We start from the raw sequence: 17,227 nt of genomic DNA on the forward strand, positions 1-17,227 counted from the left end.
TCGTTAGTTTGTGTAGGTTTGCTGTGAGTGCTGACCCAGATATCCAGCCTTTGATCACATGACAACTCGAAGCAGTCGTATTTACACACTCTTAGCAATGCCTTGTAAACTGTTGGGTGATAACAACTAAAGAAAAATCAACCGTCATCTTGGCCTGATTCAGTCAATAACCATTACATGGAGTTGGGGAGGGGGGAGGAGTAGTACCAATCATTGTATACACACTGAAACATGAGCTTTAAGTACCTAGGGAAGGAACCCCCTTTACATGATTACTGAATGTTATGTATCAACTTCAATGGTAAAGTTACTTATTTTTCCCCCCATCTACTGTACATTTCATGATGCAGTACTTTATTTTAGAACAATTTATTCTTTCAGTCTTTGGCAGTACGTATTGAGGCCAATTGTTACATTCGTTGAGAACAGTTTTTGCCCAAAGGGATCCCACCGAACAGCAATAAAGGTGAAGGCCCCCGCTATTCAAACAGACGTTAAAATATCTTCCACTGCCAGAGTATGTACTGACTGGGAACAAAACATACAAATCAGTATCAGGAAGTCAGGCAGAATATTGTACTGCTTTAATGGAGGGGACGTAACTTCAGCAGCACTGTGTATCGCACTGAAAGAGGGTGTCGAGACTTTAGAAAGTGGTGAATTCTGTGAATAGGACATTAAAAGCGCCAGTATCTACTTCCCCAAATACAACCACAGACCCAATAAAGCACAGCACTGGTTTCCAGAGTTTGGCTTTACTTTGCAGTACAGAAATCATTTTAAACCCTATTAAGCAACAATTATAGGTAGGGCTTCGTCAAACCAATACTGCAAATCTGTGCGGTCCTGTCCTGGAAGTTGAGGGGAATACAGAAAAGGGTTTGGACGCCTTGTCTGCATACTATTTTTTTCTTGTTGGTCTATTATTTTAATACATTAAGACAGCAAGAAGTCAACAGCTCAACCTTTTACCAGTTGGCATCATGGGATTAAAACGTTCTTTTTTTGTTGGATTCTTGCAACCAAAGTTACTTTCTAAAAGGACCAATATTACAGCAGGAAAGATTTGGGCACCTCTATAGCACAAATTACAGAGAAGAGGAGGCGGGGGAGGAAGGAGGGGGCGGAGGAGGGGGTGGAGGAGGGGGTGGGAGGGGGCGGAGGAGGGGGTGGGAGGAAGGAGGGAGGGAGGGTAGAGGCAGTAGACTTAGAGATGCTGCACATTACAGTTTCATCTTTTTCCATAAGATACATGAATCAAACTAATCTCATGAACGCAGGCGTGGCCAACTACAGTCTCCAAGGGCCACCAACCCGTCCGGTTTGCTGCATATCCCTATTTCAGGACAGTTGGCTCAATTAGTGGCTCCTCTTTGACTGAGCCACCTGTGCTGAAGCAGGGATGTCCTTAAAAACGGACCTGTTGGTGGCCCTAGAGAACAGGAGTTAATCACTCCAGCACCATCGCAACACCTCAACAACCAGTCTCACTTGTTTGGGTCAAGAGAGCCCTGCGGTGCACATTGCCAACCCCTCCCGCATCTTTACAAACACGTCATTATGCAGAATACCGTGGCGAACACGTGATTAAAATAGGAAGCTAAAATGCCAATATTGTATGTATGTATTTCATTGCATGGTTTACACGATAGATTAAATTAAACTGCAATATTTCTATTCTTTCTGTAGAAATGCATTTAAATGTACTAAATGCAGCAAAGGGAAGAAAAAAAGAAAGAAAAAAAACCTGCAAATTCTGGACAGCAGCTGCCCTTAAAAAAAAAAAAAAAAAAAAAAAGACATAGGAACAATCACCAGTGCAATACTCTTGAATTTTCAAAGGTGTTTTTACAAAAGCAGGCCGTACAATATTCAATTTTATACAATGTTCCTAAAGTTCCTGAAATACATGGTTTGTAGCAGGTTCATAATTTCTCGTATGCTGATGTCCGTCTTCACTGGTCCTCCCCAAAGATGTCACTCTTCTTGCGCTTCATCTCCTCGAAGTCGAACTCCGAGCCCATCATTCTCTTGTAGATGTCCTTGATGTCGTTGCAGGTGGTTTCAAAGTGGGTGGTGGGATCGTACGTGCGCGAAATAAAGATCTAGAGAGCAGGCGACAGGCGGTTAAGTCACTGGCACAACAAAACGTACATCAGGCCTGTTGTGTGTGGTACTGCTAAGTGGTGCGGAGTAGCAACGGCTTGAATAGACCAGAAGGTGCCATAGTGCTAAGCAACAATGCCTTATAATACTGACACATATAGAACTAGCTTAGTGTGTGGTATTGATGCTATCGTGCACAAACTGGTGCAGAAAATGAACAATGTTGCACTGAAAAACCACAAACTTACTGGCAGATAAACTGAACACACAAAAAAATACATGTAAAACTTAAATAAATAAAAACATTCTTGCAGTCTCACTGCCAAAAAACAGCACACAGCCCGAAGCGTGCATCACTGTATTGCTTTTCAAGGGAAGTGAAGCCGACAGTGACTTTGTGGTTGGAGTTCATTGTATCTGTGCCACCTACTCACTCAGCATCTGTGCAAGTAGCCGACATTTATTGCCTTACACTCAAGACGCAACTTCCGGCTTCATTATTTATTATAAATTACACTGGCGACACACTTTATTCGAGCTCGGCTAGTCCCACGAATTCGGGTATACCCGGGTGTATTGAGGTTTGTGACTGTTTTCTGCCCGAGTGCATTGAGTTATTTTCCAGGCAGGAATTGAAGCATTTTATTCCCGCTGGCTGCAATACTGCACAGTATATATATATATACTGCATTACAATTCATGAATTTATGCCATCTGGTAGACACGCGAAGCATTGCAGCCTATTAAATCCTAATCATTATCATTTAACAGATCAGCCGCCCATCAGCCAGGCATGAACCCAGGCTGGGAAGGCAAACGCAACGGGGCTTGTCAGAGGTGAGGAGCGGCGCATTCCAGGTATCTGCCAGGTACATACTGGGTATTTGCTCGAATAAAGTGTGTCGCAGCAGTAGCAGTCATTGAAATGGGCACTCAGAAGCTTCCAAGGGAGTATTTCTGGCTGCACCTGGTACTCAAACTGGGCACTATAAAAACAGCCCCCTCCAGGGGGAGGGGGGTGGGAAGAGAAAGCAGGGGGTCTCGGGAGCTTAACCACATTAACTGCTGCTTCAACCCCATGGTTGATAGAGGGCGTTCCAACATAAAGCAAATGAATGAACTAAATGTTACTATATGGACCATATTTATGATAAGAAAAACACCCAAAAATATATAGACTAACTAAATAATGTGTCATACTGGATGTGCATTGGGGCTTTTGTTTACGGTGTATACCTGAGGTCACGTTCCAGTAGCACTCCAAGTGACACAAAATGTATATAATAGTGTGGCTCTGGGTTTTGAGCTTGCTAAGATTGTGTGCCCAATTGTTCCAACATAAAGCAATGCGTTGCAAGGCAGCGCAGGCGTCTGCATGGTGAGCCACTGATCCCCCAACACAAGGGGTTAGAAATACAGTGATTTAAATCATGCATTGCAGGGAATTCTAATCCTAAATACTGCAAATCTACAGCCAGCAATTCTGACAGATGTCACCAACTCATGGCGAGTACAGCGCCAGGGTGCTGCAGCTCAAAAGGGCCACACATTGTAACTCTTCCATAAAGCCGATTGTGTGTGTGTCACCGCTGCATTAGAAACAGGTCAGTGGGATCATTGTATGTGATGCATTTACTCCCCCCCCTATGCTTTGGTCTAAAACAGGAGTAGCCAACTCTAGTGCTCAAGGCCCACCAACAGGCCAGGTTAGGGATATCCCGGCTTCGTCACAGGTGGCTCAATCAACGACCGAGCCACCTGTACTGAAGCTGGAATATCCTGAAAACCTGACCTGTTGGCGGCCCTTGAGAACGGGAGTTGGCCAGTCCTGGTTTAAAATGCAATCCATGAGCCTTGCTCTGGCATATTGATACCCAGCAAACGTATTACAGCCTGAAGATTTGCAGGTACAAACAGAACTACAATACAAAGCATTGCCCACTCTCAAAGTATAAAGAAAACACTGAGGACATCATTTTCTCATACTGACCTGGCTTTCGGTTCCCAAATCAGTTGGACCGTACATGTCACTAATGCTAACAAACCTGAGAGAGAAATAATAATAAAAAAGGCAATTTTACTTACTTAGCTTTGTTGCTACATAAGATACCACCTATTCAGGCTAAACTCTTATATAATGGCAGACAATGCACAGTGGATCTTGCACTGACCTACTGACAATTACAAATATACACTTACATTAAATGTCATTCAATTACAAAGCGGTATAAAAATACTATGCATTAGAACAGGGGTGGGCAACTCGAGTCCAAGGGCCACCAACAGGTTAAGTTTTCAGGATATCCCTGCTTCAGCACAGGTAGCTCAATTAGAGGCTCAGTCTTCAACCATGTCATCTGTACTGAAGCAGGGATAGCCTTAAAACCTGACATGTTGGTGGCTCTTGAGGACTGCAGTTGCCCGCCCCTGCTTTAGAATAACCTAAAATAGAGGGCGAGAGAAAGGGTGCCGAGGAGATGCTTTTTACTCTGCTGAAGGCTTCAGGACATGAAAGTGGTGTTCATGACACTTACTAAATATGTGCTTTTTATTCTGCATAGAATAGTTATTTTCATGCAATAATAATAGTTTGTGTTACACAATGTTATCCTTTTCTGCAGGACAGTGCTGAATTAAATATTTAGGACAAGGAGGATTGCCCCCGTCCCCCCCATATACGAAGGAAGATATGATGCAGTAAAAGGGTTTCCGGTACATGCACACGTATACCGGTGTAACGAAGCATTACATTTGCTTGCGTTAGTCCTTGTGTGATGATCATACAGGCTCCCCACAACCATCGAGGTATTTGCCAAATCGGATACTCGGACTCCAAATCTCCATGAATTTGGGAAAAAGTGGGAAAACTTACTTCTGCTCAATGGGCTCCAGGAGGTCCAAGGCTGGCCGGATCTCTCGCTCTGGGTCATTCGTTTCCACAGTAGTGCTGATAATAGCAATGTACTTTCCTTGCGCGGCCACATTGTGAGCATATGAAATCATGCACACGTAGATGTCTTGTGGGTTAAAAAATAAATAAGTAAGCAACACAAAAAAAAGGTGGAGAAACGAGACAATAGATGCATGTAAACCAAATATTTCAATTACACCTTCTGATATTTACAACAAACCCTCTCTGAATCCCTTCACTGGCCCTTCAAGCAGCAAGCCGGTAGGATAGAAAATTACAATTTACAGATGTAGCTGCCTGTTCTCTACCACATCACAGGAAAAAAACGTGGCCAATTCCCTTAAAACGCTTCACGATGGCCCACCGCAGGCTGTAATGGCCCACCACCGCAGGCTGTAATGGCCCACCACCGCAGGCTGTAATGGCCCACCACCGCAGGCTGTAATGGCCCATCGCCGGCTGTAATGGCCCACAGCCGGCTGTAATGGCCCACCGCATGAACACAGCAGGGATCCCTTCGTTTGAATGGGACTCGCGCTGTGTGAATCCTATCTTGTTCCACCTGTCTGTAAGAGACACGCAGTAAGAGTGACCGAATCAGTCACTCTACCCGCGCGCCTCTAACAGCCGATCGCAGGGCTTTTATTTTATTAATACAGTATTGTAGCAGGGGGTCTCCGGAGCTGAACCGCATTGATTTCAGGTCCGGGGACCCCCTGCTTCCTGAGTTACAGGCCCCGTTATGGGGTGCCGGCATTCCGGCGGCCAAGTTTAAATTCTTCCGAGTCACGGCCCACGTGATCGGGGGATATAAATAAACCAGAGGGATACCGGCACCTCATGCAATACAGTACTGCATTATTAAAATAAAAGCCCCGTGATCGCCTGTTAGAGGCGCGCAGGTAGAGTGACTGATTCAGTCTCTCTCTTACTGCGCGTCTCTTACAGACAGGTGAAGCCAGGTAGGATTCACACAGCAGGGACCCCCGCTATGTTAATCTGATGGGCCATTAGTCTGGCCGCTGGAGTCTCGCGGCGCGCTAGTGGTTGCCGTGCAAAACACGCGTGCCAAGCAATAGAGAACAGGTAGCTACATCTGCACAAGATAAAGGCTTCGAGGAAGTATTAGCTAAAAGAAGAGTTGAAGGAGTTCCTCAGTGAGGGACCGACTGATAACCAACCGGGAATTTGAAGCAGCGTTTCTGGTACAATTCCCGATGTCGACTCCTTGTGACTTTGGGTCAAGTCACTTTATCTCCCAGTCCCCCAGGCACCAGAAACAGATTGCGAGCTCATGTGGGCAGGTGCTCTGTCTGTAAAAATCCCATGCACCCCGCTGCTTACCACGCACTATAACGTAACTGTGAAGCGCTTTGAGTCCCATTGGAAGAAAAGCGCTATATGAAATAAAGTTATTATTAAAAGATAAAATGATATAAATTGCCAATAGTTTTGTTCTGTGCCGACAATGTGCACTGAATTTTAGAAACAAATATTCTGTCTCTAAGAGCTTACAATGAAATGTATACGAAGCATGGGAAGGCGAACTGACTTGCCCAAGGTCATGAAGAGAAAGAACAAGGACAATGGCATTTGAACCATTTTCACCTACATCAAAGCCTTCTGAGATACTCGTTCAACCCTTTACACACATCACGTACGTGACTAGGTTGTGACTGAAATGAAAAAAAGGTGTTAACATGGTTTGAACCTCACCAGATTTCCTGTTGACCTGATTTTGGGGAATGATGATCTGACACGAGTTGGCATCATTTGTGTTCTTTATAGGGTGACTCATAATACAAATGACACGAATAACCTGCCCCACTTTGGTGACGCAATTGGGGATGTAGCTAGGGTCGCAGAGCAGCTGCTTGCACCGGGCAACCTGCAAACAAAAACACATTGAAACGAGGACGGCTCAAAAATCGGCAGCTTTTCTGAAACTTATGGTTACAGCTAGAATAAAAATCAGAATAATATGTACAACCTGCTGTTTACCCAGCAATTTATAAACAATATTTCAGGCACAATTCTCTGGCCTGTTGAAAGCTTTTGTAAATACCCTTGCAATTATTCTTTTATTGACTTTCCCAAGTTGACAGTGGTAACATTACTTGTGCCCACTCTTCATACTCCAACCTCTGTTTCCATCCAGTGTATTTGCAGAAAAAATGCTAGAACCACAGAGGTTAATATCGCCTGAACTTGGTGCATCTCTTATTGCAAAAGACAACACTAAACTTTTGCACTTTAAGGTTTATGTCATGTATCAGTATATTCTTATTTTACACTTAAATGCCATGTTTGCAAGTGTTTTTACGCCTATGTTCTAGATCTCATTTTAAAACAGCATGGTTTTTAATAACTACTGGCCAAAAAGTGTATAGGTCTTGCAGTAGGATTTATGTACAGGGGGGGGGAGAAAGAGAGAGGAGGGAGAAATAGGTAAGCTGTACCTCTCCTTCAGATTTTACACCGACAATTTTGCCATTCTCCATCACAAGCTCCTCTATCGGCTTGTTCAGCATGTAAGTTCCTCCATAAATGGCACTTAGTCTGCAAAACAAAAACAATGCAACAATCAGTACTCTGCTGATGTTTAAAACAATGTAACACTGAACCCCAAGGAAACAGTGATGGTAAAGAATCCCGGTGATATTGAGTTAGAATGGCATATAGTGTTAACCCTCGAAACAAGGCTGGGTACAGATCTACATTGCTCAAGGTCAGGAGGAATGAGGATGAACTTGGAACTGTACATTTACTTCATGCAAAAAGGACTTTGAAACAGGTTAACAGTCCCAGCTGAAATCCAGTGAGTCGTTTTTTGACACACACACAACAAAAAAATCTCCTGCAACTACTTCCCTAGTCTCACTAAGCAACATATACTGGATCTGCAATATAGTGAAAGCACTCTGGCAGTAACACCTTATTTAGACTCAGAGGCATGACTAAAGAAAAAAAGCAATACATCTCACAATACATATTGCTTTTGTCAGGGATAATAAATACAGGAGGTAAGATACCTGCAGAGATCAGTTGCAATAATTCAATATAAAACATTTTTAAATCCACCCCTGTTAATGTACAGACAGTTGTAAGAAGTCCGACAGCACACCGCGAGTACACACGCTGTAACGGTCTTACCTTGCAAACCCCTGTGGCAGTTCTCCAAGGCCGTAGAGTGGATACAAGTAAGGGCTTTTGCCATATCTAGCGAGGGACTCGCTGTAAAGCTTAATCCTGTTGATGGACTCAAGGCAGGGCTGGTCCAAATACCTAGTAAGAAAATACATATAGCCTTACACAGGAGAATTACGTAGACTTATAGCTGTAAGAACGTAAATGCTGCTGCAGAACACAAGGTGTATTCTATTGTGGTTCAAGATAAACGTTCAACCAAAACCCAAAACGTTAACCAATGGAAACATCTTAATAGAATAAAATTAAATAATGGGATGCCTCAACATAACCAGATAAGTATTTTTAATTTCGTTTATGAGAATGTTCCTTTATTTTACTTCACAACAGAAAATCTGAATGGGAATGTGATGGTCAGCCTGGTTTGCTCCACCCTAATAAAAGGATTCATCTGTGCATTTCCTTACTGTATAAGCCACAGGCCGATCCAGCGTTTTCAAGCCTCAGGGCCCGTAGGCAGACCAACTATATTTGAATTGACAATATATATCCTATGCATATGGAAATCGTGTGTGCTCACCTGTTTGTGCCATTATTATACCTAAAACCCTGCGGAGGATGGTGGTAAGGAATTACTTATTCTTGTAGTCCCTCCAATCCAGTAAAATCAAATGGGAAATTAGACCCCGCCCAGTTGGGGGTAGGACAAAACTTTCAGCCTATGCAAAGAAATGCAATGCACAAGGCTTACAGCCTAGCACACTGGCAGCGCAATAATGATTCTGAGAGATAATTGGCCTTTATAAGAGAGCCTCGTTTAACAGGAGGCGGCTACACCTGAGGTCAGACAAAGCAACAGAACCTTGGAAGCATGGTGACCTGTGTTACTCACTCGTCGGTTCTGTAGAGTGCCAGCGCATGACCCGTGAAATCGATGACATCCTGGCCCAAGTCAAATTTCTTGTATACTTCCCGCATAGTGGTTTTCTTCGGGTCGACCGATTCCAGGGTTTTGGAATCGTTTTCATCAAAACCGGAAACGTAGCCCAGGAATTTCCTAAACCGACGCTTCTCGAATAAGCCCATCAGACCTTGTTTTACAAAAAGAGAGGCGTGAAATGAGTCACTGGGTTTCTACAAATGCAATTAACCCCCTGATTTAATAAATCAGTTCTGTACTTTGAGAAAATACTTGTAGCATTTAAATTTTTTTTTTTTTTTAAAGAAATGTAGAAGATTTGCCTTGCATCATTTCCTTCACAGTACTTGCAATCAGACCGTAGTTAAGGGGTTAATGCGCAGCTTTCCTGCACTGTCTCAGGCGTCTGTCTCCTCATCACTTGTTTGCCTGACAGTTTCCTCTTTTTTAAAAGGCCCGCTGGCCACAGGCTGCACCTATGACGAAAGTGACGCCATGCAGCGTCGCGCTTCAATCACACCACGTGGCCGCCATCTTGTTGCAGGAGAGCTCTAGACTTGCTAGGCAGAGTCTGCGGGTGACTATGCTGGACAACCCCCCCTCCTGTTGGTTGGCTGCAGCACTCGCGGTCTGCTCAATTGCGAGGGGATCCGGGGGACACTGGCTGACTAGTTCACCAGACCGGTAAGTAACTTTGCCATCCTGCTAAGGAGGACCGGCCCCACTGTGTGAGCTGGCTCTTTTTCCGATCAGAAGGTAGCCCCAGGTAACTCACCCCTTCAGCAGTTACCTGTGGCAAGAGACCCGCAAGGGAGCCTCATAAAAAATACAATTACTTTGCTGTTTGTGCAAGCTCCTACCGCCACCATAAACACGGCTATAACTCGCCCCCTATGTAATAAAGGTTTGTAAACACTTATTTAGCCAATGCCGATATCATTTGTACCAAACTACTTGCTTACAGCAGCATTTTCCTGCCCAAATTTTTTTTTAGGGTCAGGTTTTCTGAATATCAAAGTAAAGATTCCCGTACGAGCAGCGAAAGCGCAGTGTATGCGTGTCCTCCACTTATACCATTACCTTTTCAGTTTCACTTGCATAATGAAACGGCATTTAAAATATAAACCTGTAGTACAGGTCCTTTTACTAAAGGATTGAAACGTCGTTTCCTCAAAGCACTTTACTTGATTTCCCACAGAAAAAATGAAAAATTGTCCACTAAGACCAAGAGACTCACTTGATGCCAGAGCTTCTGCCTCGGTGGAAGGAACCTTGTAAATCTTTCCTCCCTTGTAGACAAAACTTCCCTCGATCACTTTGAAGTCCAGATAGCGAGTAACTTCTGTGTAGAGCAGCATCTTCACCAACTGACCTAAAACGCAGAGGAATTTAACAGGCCGCAAAGGCAGAGAGGAAAGAGCCAACACAAATAAAATACCATTATAATTTCAATTACAATCAATTCCATGTAATACTCCTAAGCAGTCCCTTGCGTGGAGCGCAGAGCTGGATCACAATAACAAAACACAACTTTGGAGCGTTAACTTAAACAAGACACCAGAACCCCAAGCCCCAGGAAATACACAAACTTACCATTAGCCATAAGGAATTTAGGAATGAGATCCACATTCCAATCTCTTCCCCGTCCCATACTCTCTGGGGGAGATCCAGGGATGTTAAACCTTTTGTACAACTGCAAATAATGCAAATGTAAATTAAAGTGTGTACACACACACACACACACACACACACACACAGAGATTTAAATAACATATTACTCGGCCTGGTAACTAATGAAAATGAGCTAACTACCAGACATTGTGCAAAGATTAGAAAAACAGGTTTGTTAGGCTGGTCCCTGACCACTAGATCGCAAGCGTTTGGAAATGTCCATGGCTTACATCTTCCAGAGGTGTAATGGAAGCACTTTCTCCGCCGTAGTAAGAGTTGCGATCCATATGCAGCACCTTCTTGCCATTCACCGACATGATTCCCGAGAGGATACATTCCTGTACAAAGGCAACAGGGAATTGAAACATGAAGTCTTTGTTCATTATAAAAACAGTGACGACTGTGCGCAAGAAGCAGCCCACATAGTAAATTGTATTAAAGCAGCAGTGTAAAAATAAATAAATAAAAATAATAATAATAATATATTTTTTCCCCATTCAATATGTGCATCAATACAATCTGCACTCTGACAAGTGATTAGCTAAGTTGCCGATCGATCTGTTCTCCTGTAATCGATCGCTTGCTCAGGGTTATTTAATTCAGTTCTTGCACAGCATTTTGGGCAATGTTGTCCTGGAATATGATTGACTGGGCAGTTACTAGATACAATTGGTGCACTGCTAGAGAGAGAGGGTGGGTCTCAAGAGCCAGAGCCTATCAGAAGGGGGCTGTCACTTTGGAAATGCTTCCTACATTAGAAACATTAAAACACTTTTTTTTAAATGCTACAAGTATTTTCTCTTAGTACAGAACTGATTTATTAAAAATAACACACGTAGGATATTGTTTGAACTGCTGCTTTAAGTCAGGTTAGAGTAGCATCTCATTCCAGAGAGGTTTAAATCTCTCTCCAAAACCAACAATGGTGGAAGCTCCATCATGTACAAGCAGCAGTCATACTGAATGGCCTTGTGCGTGATCCTTAAATCCCATACATGCTTTGGGTACAAAAAAATATATAACTCTGGGACAAAAAGAAGCTATGTCCCAAATTGAGCTGTGCCCAGCAGCTGCTGCAGGGGAGAAAGGGAAAGTTAAATACTTCAGGAATATCTGGGATTGATTCCAAGGTCCCATACATAGGTCCTTAAAGCTGCAATCTCACCTACCATTTAAACTGTTTTTAGTGGGTTTTTTTAACATCGTTCACACCATGGAATTCCCCGGAGATGATCCATGATCTTTTAGCTCCCGGGACATCTGGTTTCAGAGATGTATGTATATTTTTATTTATACAGCCCCCACATTGTACTCCGCGCTTTACAAAGACAATACAGTACAGGGAATTAATACAATAAGTGCAACAAAGTCAGAGAACAGGAAAAACCCTGTCCCGCAGAGCTAACCATCTAAGTGGTATTTTGGGAGGCTTACAGAGCCAGCGGCTGAGGGAATAAGCGCAGTAGTCATTGACCACAGTGTTTGGTAGGAGCGACTGTGGATGTGGGACAGTAGCCACGAGTCCAGGCTATTGGAATGCTTCAGTTAAGGAGGTGAGTTAAGGTTTGTGTTAAAGGCGGGGAGAGAGGGTGCTTAATGTTTACCAAGTGTGAAGAGTTATAGTAAGATGCAGTGAGGAAAAAGGATTTAAGGAGGAGGGCAGTAGAGGTGAAAGGGGTGGAAAGGAAAGTTATAGGTAGAGCGTAGGAGATGAGCAGGGGCATAGAGAGAGATTAAAGCGGATATGTAGGAAGGAGCAGATGAGTGGAGATTCTTAAAAAGGCGAGGATAACTTTGTAGGTGATACAAATTTGATGGGAAGCCAGGAGAGGGATGTAAGGAGGAGATAGTGACATTCTAGCAGTCAAATTTTGGATAGATTGCAGGGAGCAAGTTGAGGCAGGAGGGCCTGTTAGCAGTATGTTCCAATAATCCAGACGGGAGAGAAATAAGGGAATGTGTTATTAGTAGTAGACTGACAGAGGAAAAGGAGAATCTTGGTAATTACAGAGGAAGCGACAAGTTTTGGCCATCCTATGAATAGAGAAGCAAAGGGAAGAGGCAAATGTCACTCCCAGGCGATGTGCTTTGGCGATAGGAGAGATGGCAGTACCGTTTACTGCGATGGAAAAGGGGAAAATATGAGGCGCTCCGTAATAGCTATTTTAAGTTTAAGGCAGCGGAGGGTCATCCACAAGGACATAGCCACGAGGCAATCAGAGACTTGGGACTGGATTGCAGGAGTGAGGGTACGGGTGGGAAGATATGTCTGCGTATCTGCATAGAGATGATACCCAAGGCCAAGAGAGTTGATGAGCTCACCAAGAGTTTATAATATGCAGGAGGAGAGGGGGAATCGACAGTAGCAAAAACAGAGAGATCGAGTAGCATTAGTAGGGAAAAGTGACCGTGGCATTTAGCTTCATGTAGATCATTGGCTACTTTAGTGAGCACACAGTCTCTGTTGGGGGAGCTGTACAAAAGCCAGATTGTAAAGGGTCCAGGAGGGCATGGGAGTTAAGAAAGTTAATCATACGGGAAAACATTAGACATTCTAGCAATTTGGAGGCAAACGACAAGAGGGACACAAGGTGGTACAGCTAAACCCCGTTATAACGCGCCTCGTTATACCGCGATTTTCCCGTTTTTAAAAAAAAAAATTTTTTTTTTGCACACTGCACACACTGCACACACTGCGCACACTGCGCACACTGCGCACACTGCGCACACTGCGCACACTGCGCACACTGCGCACACTGCGCACACTGCGCACACTGCGCACACTGCGCACACACTGGGCACACACTGGGCACACACTGGGCACACACTGGGCACACACTGGGCACACACTGCGCACACACTGCGCACACACTGCGCACACACTGCTCATTGCTCACACTGCACACTGCACACACACTGCTCATTGCTCACACTGACACACTGCACACACACTGCACACTGCACACACACTGCTCATTGCTCACACTGACACACTGCACACACACTGCACACTGCTCATTGCTCACACTGCACACACACTGCACACTGCACACACACACTGCACATTGCTCACACTGACACACTGCACACACACTGCACGCACACTGCACGCACACTGCACACTGCTCATTGCTCACACTGCACACACTGACACACTGCACACACACTGCTCATTGCTCACACTGCACACACACTGCTCATTGCTGACACTGCACACACTGACACACTGCACACACACTGCACACTGCACACACACTGCTCATTGCTCACACTGCACACACTGACACACTGCACACACACTGCTCATTGCTCACACTGCACACACTGCACACACTGACACACTGCACACACACTGCACACTGCACACAATTATTATATAGAAATAAACAGACAACTGCACTTTAACAGATGTATTTTGCCTGTCTTGTGACTTTTGTTTCACAAAGTTAAGGGGGTGGGAAGTCATTGTGCTGTGGGGGTTGGGGGAGGTGGCCGGGGCCCTGCGCTGCGCTGCGGCTACGGCGGGCCCTGTACTGCGGCGGGGGGGGGGGTTAGCGGTCTGTGTGTGTGAGTGCGAGTGCCTGTCTGTGTGTGTGTGTGAGTGCGTGAGTGCCTGCATGTGTGTGCGCGCGTGTGTGTGTATGAGTGCGTGAGTGCCTGTGTGTGTGTGTGTGTGTGTGTGTGTGTGTGTGTATGTGTGTATGTATGAGTGCTCCAGCCCGAGTCCGTGGAGGGAGGGGGGGGGGGGAGAGTAGCGGGTCCCTCCTGCAGCCAGTGGAGGGAGGGACCCATAGAAATGAACAGCACTTGTGTTACCAAAAGATGAAGATGATCATCTTGGCAATGAGGCTAGGCAGATTTCTGTACCAAAGATAGATTACATGTCAGCAAGATTGTCATTTGTTGTTAAATACCCCACACGTTGCACATAGTGTTAGCATATTAAAGCGAGGCCTTTTTACCATGCTTAAGTTCTACATACCTGGTCCCTCCTGCAGTCCGGGGAGGGGGGGGAGAGTAGCAGCTCCCTCCTGCAGTCCGTGTAGGGAGGGGGGGGGGGGGAGAGTAGCAGCTCCCTCCTGCAGTCCGTGGAGGGAGGGGGGGGAGAGTAGCGGGTCCCTCCGCTCAAGCCACGCCCCCCCCTCCCTGTCAAACCTCCCACCTCCCGCTCCGGCTCTTACACTTACTTACACACACACTCACACACACGCGAGGGCCCTGTGCTGCGGCGGGGGGGGGGGGGGGGGTTAGCGGTCTTCCGGAGACTGCTTACCTGTCTCCAAAAGCAGCACACTTATGCAGGCACCCCTCACGTTCGCCGTGCGCATGCGCATGCGCCGTGCGGCTCGTGAGGAGTGGATGTTGCCTGCCAGTTCCCGCGGTGACAGGGGGAAGCGGGGACAGGAGGGACATCCCCGCTCCCATCTCCTGCCCCGCGGTGACAGGGGGAAGCGGGGAGCGGAGGGACATGCCCGCTCCCATCTCCTGTCCCGCGGGATGAATATGCGCTAAAGCGCGGCGGCCATTTTTTTTTCTCGCGACCCCGTTAGTAACGCGGTGGTCTCGGGGTGGACCCCGAGACCCGCGTTATAACGGGGTTTAGCTGTAGTTAGTAAGGTATGTATGGTCTACACTTCAGCAAACTCAATAAGGCTACTAGAACTTTGACCTACACATTCTGCCACACAAAGAAAATGCATAGGGTTACATCCAATGTCAAGGTTTCAGTCGGCTATTCTTGCGGTCCTTTTGATTCCTACACCTCAGTTTAGTAGCGATTTGATAGAAAATATACTGCAATGGAATCCAGTAGCTACGAGTGCAAAATAAAGTTATTATATACAGCATGGTGGGAGCCTATCCTACAGTGAACGTTATGACATTACAGGCTATTTTATAATGAACAGTATATACAGCTGCCCCAACCAATGATCTTGGTAAAGATATTGCCCTTTTCCAGGCTGTACGCACTGGTATCTCTGAACATTTAATTACCCTACACCAGGGGTGGTCAACTCCAGTCCGAGGGCCACCAGCCGGTCAGGTGTCAAGGATATCCCTGCTTCAGCACAGGTGGCTCGATCAGCTCAGTCAATGACAGCCATCTATGCTAAAGCAAAGATTACTTTAAAACTCGACCTGTTGGTGGCCCCCCGAGGACTGGCTTTGGCAACCCCTGTCCTACATCCCCTCGTTGGGCTTTTCAACGCTCCTATATTGTAACAGGCAAGTCGCCAGACTGGCCACATATCTACTTTCTACACACAGGTCTTATGTTGTTTTTGACCCTTCCGCAGATGAAAAATAGATGTTCCTCCATAAAGGTGCAGAGGAAGTGATTTTAACCCTTCACTGCCAGAAGGGGCTTACAATGCAAAGATGTTAACTGGGTTAAAATAAATGGTTAATGTTGCCCTGGAGGAAAAATAAATAAAAAAAATAAATAAGAGAAGTACAGATAAACAAGGACCAGTATTTTTAAGCATTTGTTGGACACCGAGAAGAAAGGGTTACATGTGCTGGTTTGCAGTTGTGGGGTGGTGTGTGTGTGGAGATATAGATATACACATCTATATGTATAATGCAGAAAGAATTCAGCAAAGATAGTTTATTTTTCAGCAGTGCAGGAACTAAATGAGACATTACTAGCTTAACAGCAAAAAAACATCAGTTATGCTGTGTAAATTCCTTGCGGTGATATCCTCTTTATCCAGCATTATGACATTGTGATTCTCTGGATCACTGAATCTGCTAACAGAGGTAGAATGCAGGCGCTGGTCTGGCAACCAGTGCATAAATAACACTGCACAGGGTCCGTACAGCCCGCAATACAGTAGGGCTCCGCTTCTCGGCAATACGGCGGGGGCCGCCATGTCCGCGCATGCACAGAAGGGGGGCGGCCGAGTTGGCGCATGCTTGGGTAGGAGACAGAGGAAATAGCAAGTGCTACGTTCCGCTTTTCGGCGGCATCCTGGAACGGAACCCGCAGTATCAGCAGGGTACAATTCAAGCATCCGACAAGCGACAATCTCGTGAAGCTTGCCAAATAAAGTCCTATTAATACAAGTTACATTTATTGTATTCAATAGAAATACTACACATTTAGTCTGGGGCCTAGTAAAGATGGCTGCTATTGAGAATTTCTAAAAATGACAACTTTGTAGTCCCGATTGCTGGAATCTTTGCTGCACCGTTTCCTAAATAGATGAAGTATGAGCGTATGAGCATGCGTAAAGGTAGTTGCACTCACTGGAAAAAGGCAGTCATAGCGCATAGTACAAAGATACACCACTGGTCAGTAATAAATCACAAGAAGTGGTCAAAAGTACCAGCACAACACAAAAAGGCAAAGAAAATACATATATCTCATACGTCCAACTGGCAATGGTTCGCCTGACGTTTCTGTTCCCTCAAAACGTTGGGCAAACTATTGCCAGTTGGACGTATGAAATATATATTTTCCTTTACCTTTT

The 17,227-nt window shown here is 45.2% G+C and overlaps 1 protein-coding gene across 1 annotated transcript in view; it reads right to left on the reverse strand.

Moving 5' to 3' along the window:
• Positions 1–353: 353 nt before the first annotated feature.
• Positions 354–17,227, reverse strand: part of GDI2 (GDP dissociation inhibitor 2) — a 28,618-nt gene continuing 11,744 nt past the window's right edge. Inside the window, exons 2-11 of the mRNA XM_075599399.1 lie at positions 10,985–11,092; positions 10,677–10,776; positions 10,321–10,455; positions 9,057–9,255; positions 8,171–8,302; positions 7,477–7,576; positions 6,734–6,905; positions 4,979–5,123; positions 4,097–4,151; positions 354–2,105 (exon numbers count right to left, since the gene is read on the reverse strand). Coding sequence (XP_075455514.1) covers positions 1,956–2,105; positions 4,097–4,151; positions 4,979–5,123; positions 6,734–6,905; positions 7,477–7,576; positions 8,171–8,302; positions 9,057–9,255; positions 10,321–10,455; positions 10,677–10,776; positions 10,985–11,092 — 1,296 coding nt within the window. The 3' untranslated portion in view covers positions 354–1,955. The remainder of the gene's footprint in view (positions 2,106–4,096; positions 4,152–4,978; positions 5,124–6,733; positions 6,906–7,476; positions 7,577–8,170; positions 8,303–9,056; positions 9,256–10,320; positions 10,456–10,676; positions 10,777–10,984; positions 11,093–17,227) is intronic.

Source organism: Ascaphus truei, chromosome 5 (assembly GCF_040206685.1).
Source record: "Ascaphus truei isolate aAscTru1 chromosome 5, aAscTru1.hap1, whole genome shotgun sequence".
Lineage (NCBI taxonomy): Eukaryota > Metazoa > Chordata > Amphibia > Anura > Ascaphidae > Ascaphus > Ascaphus truei.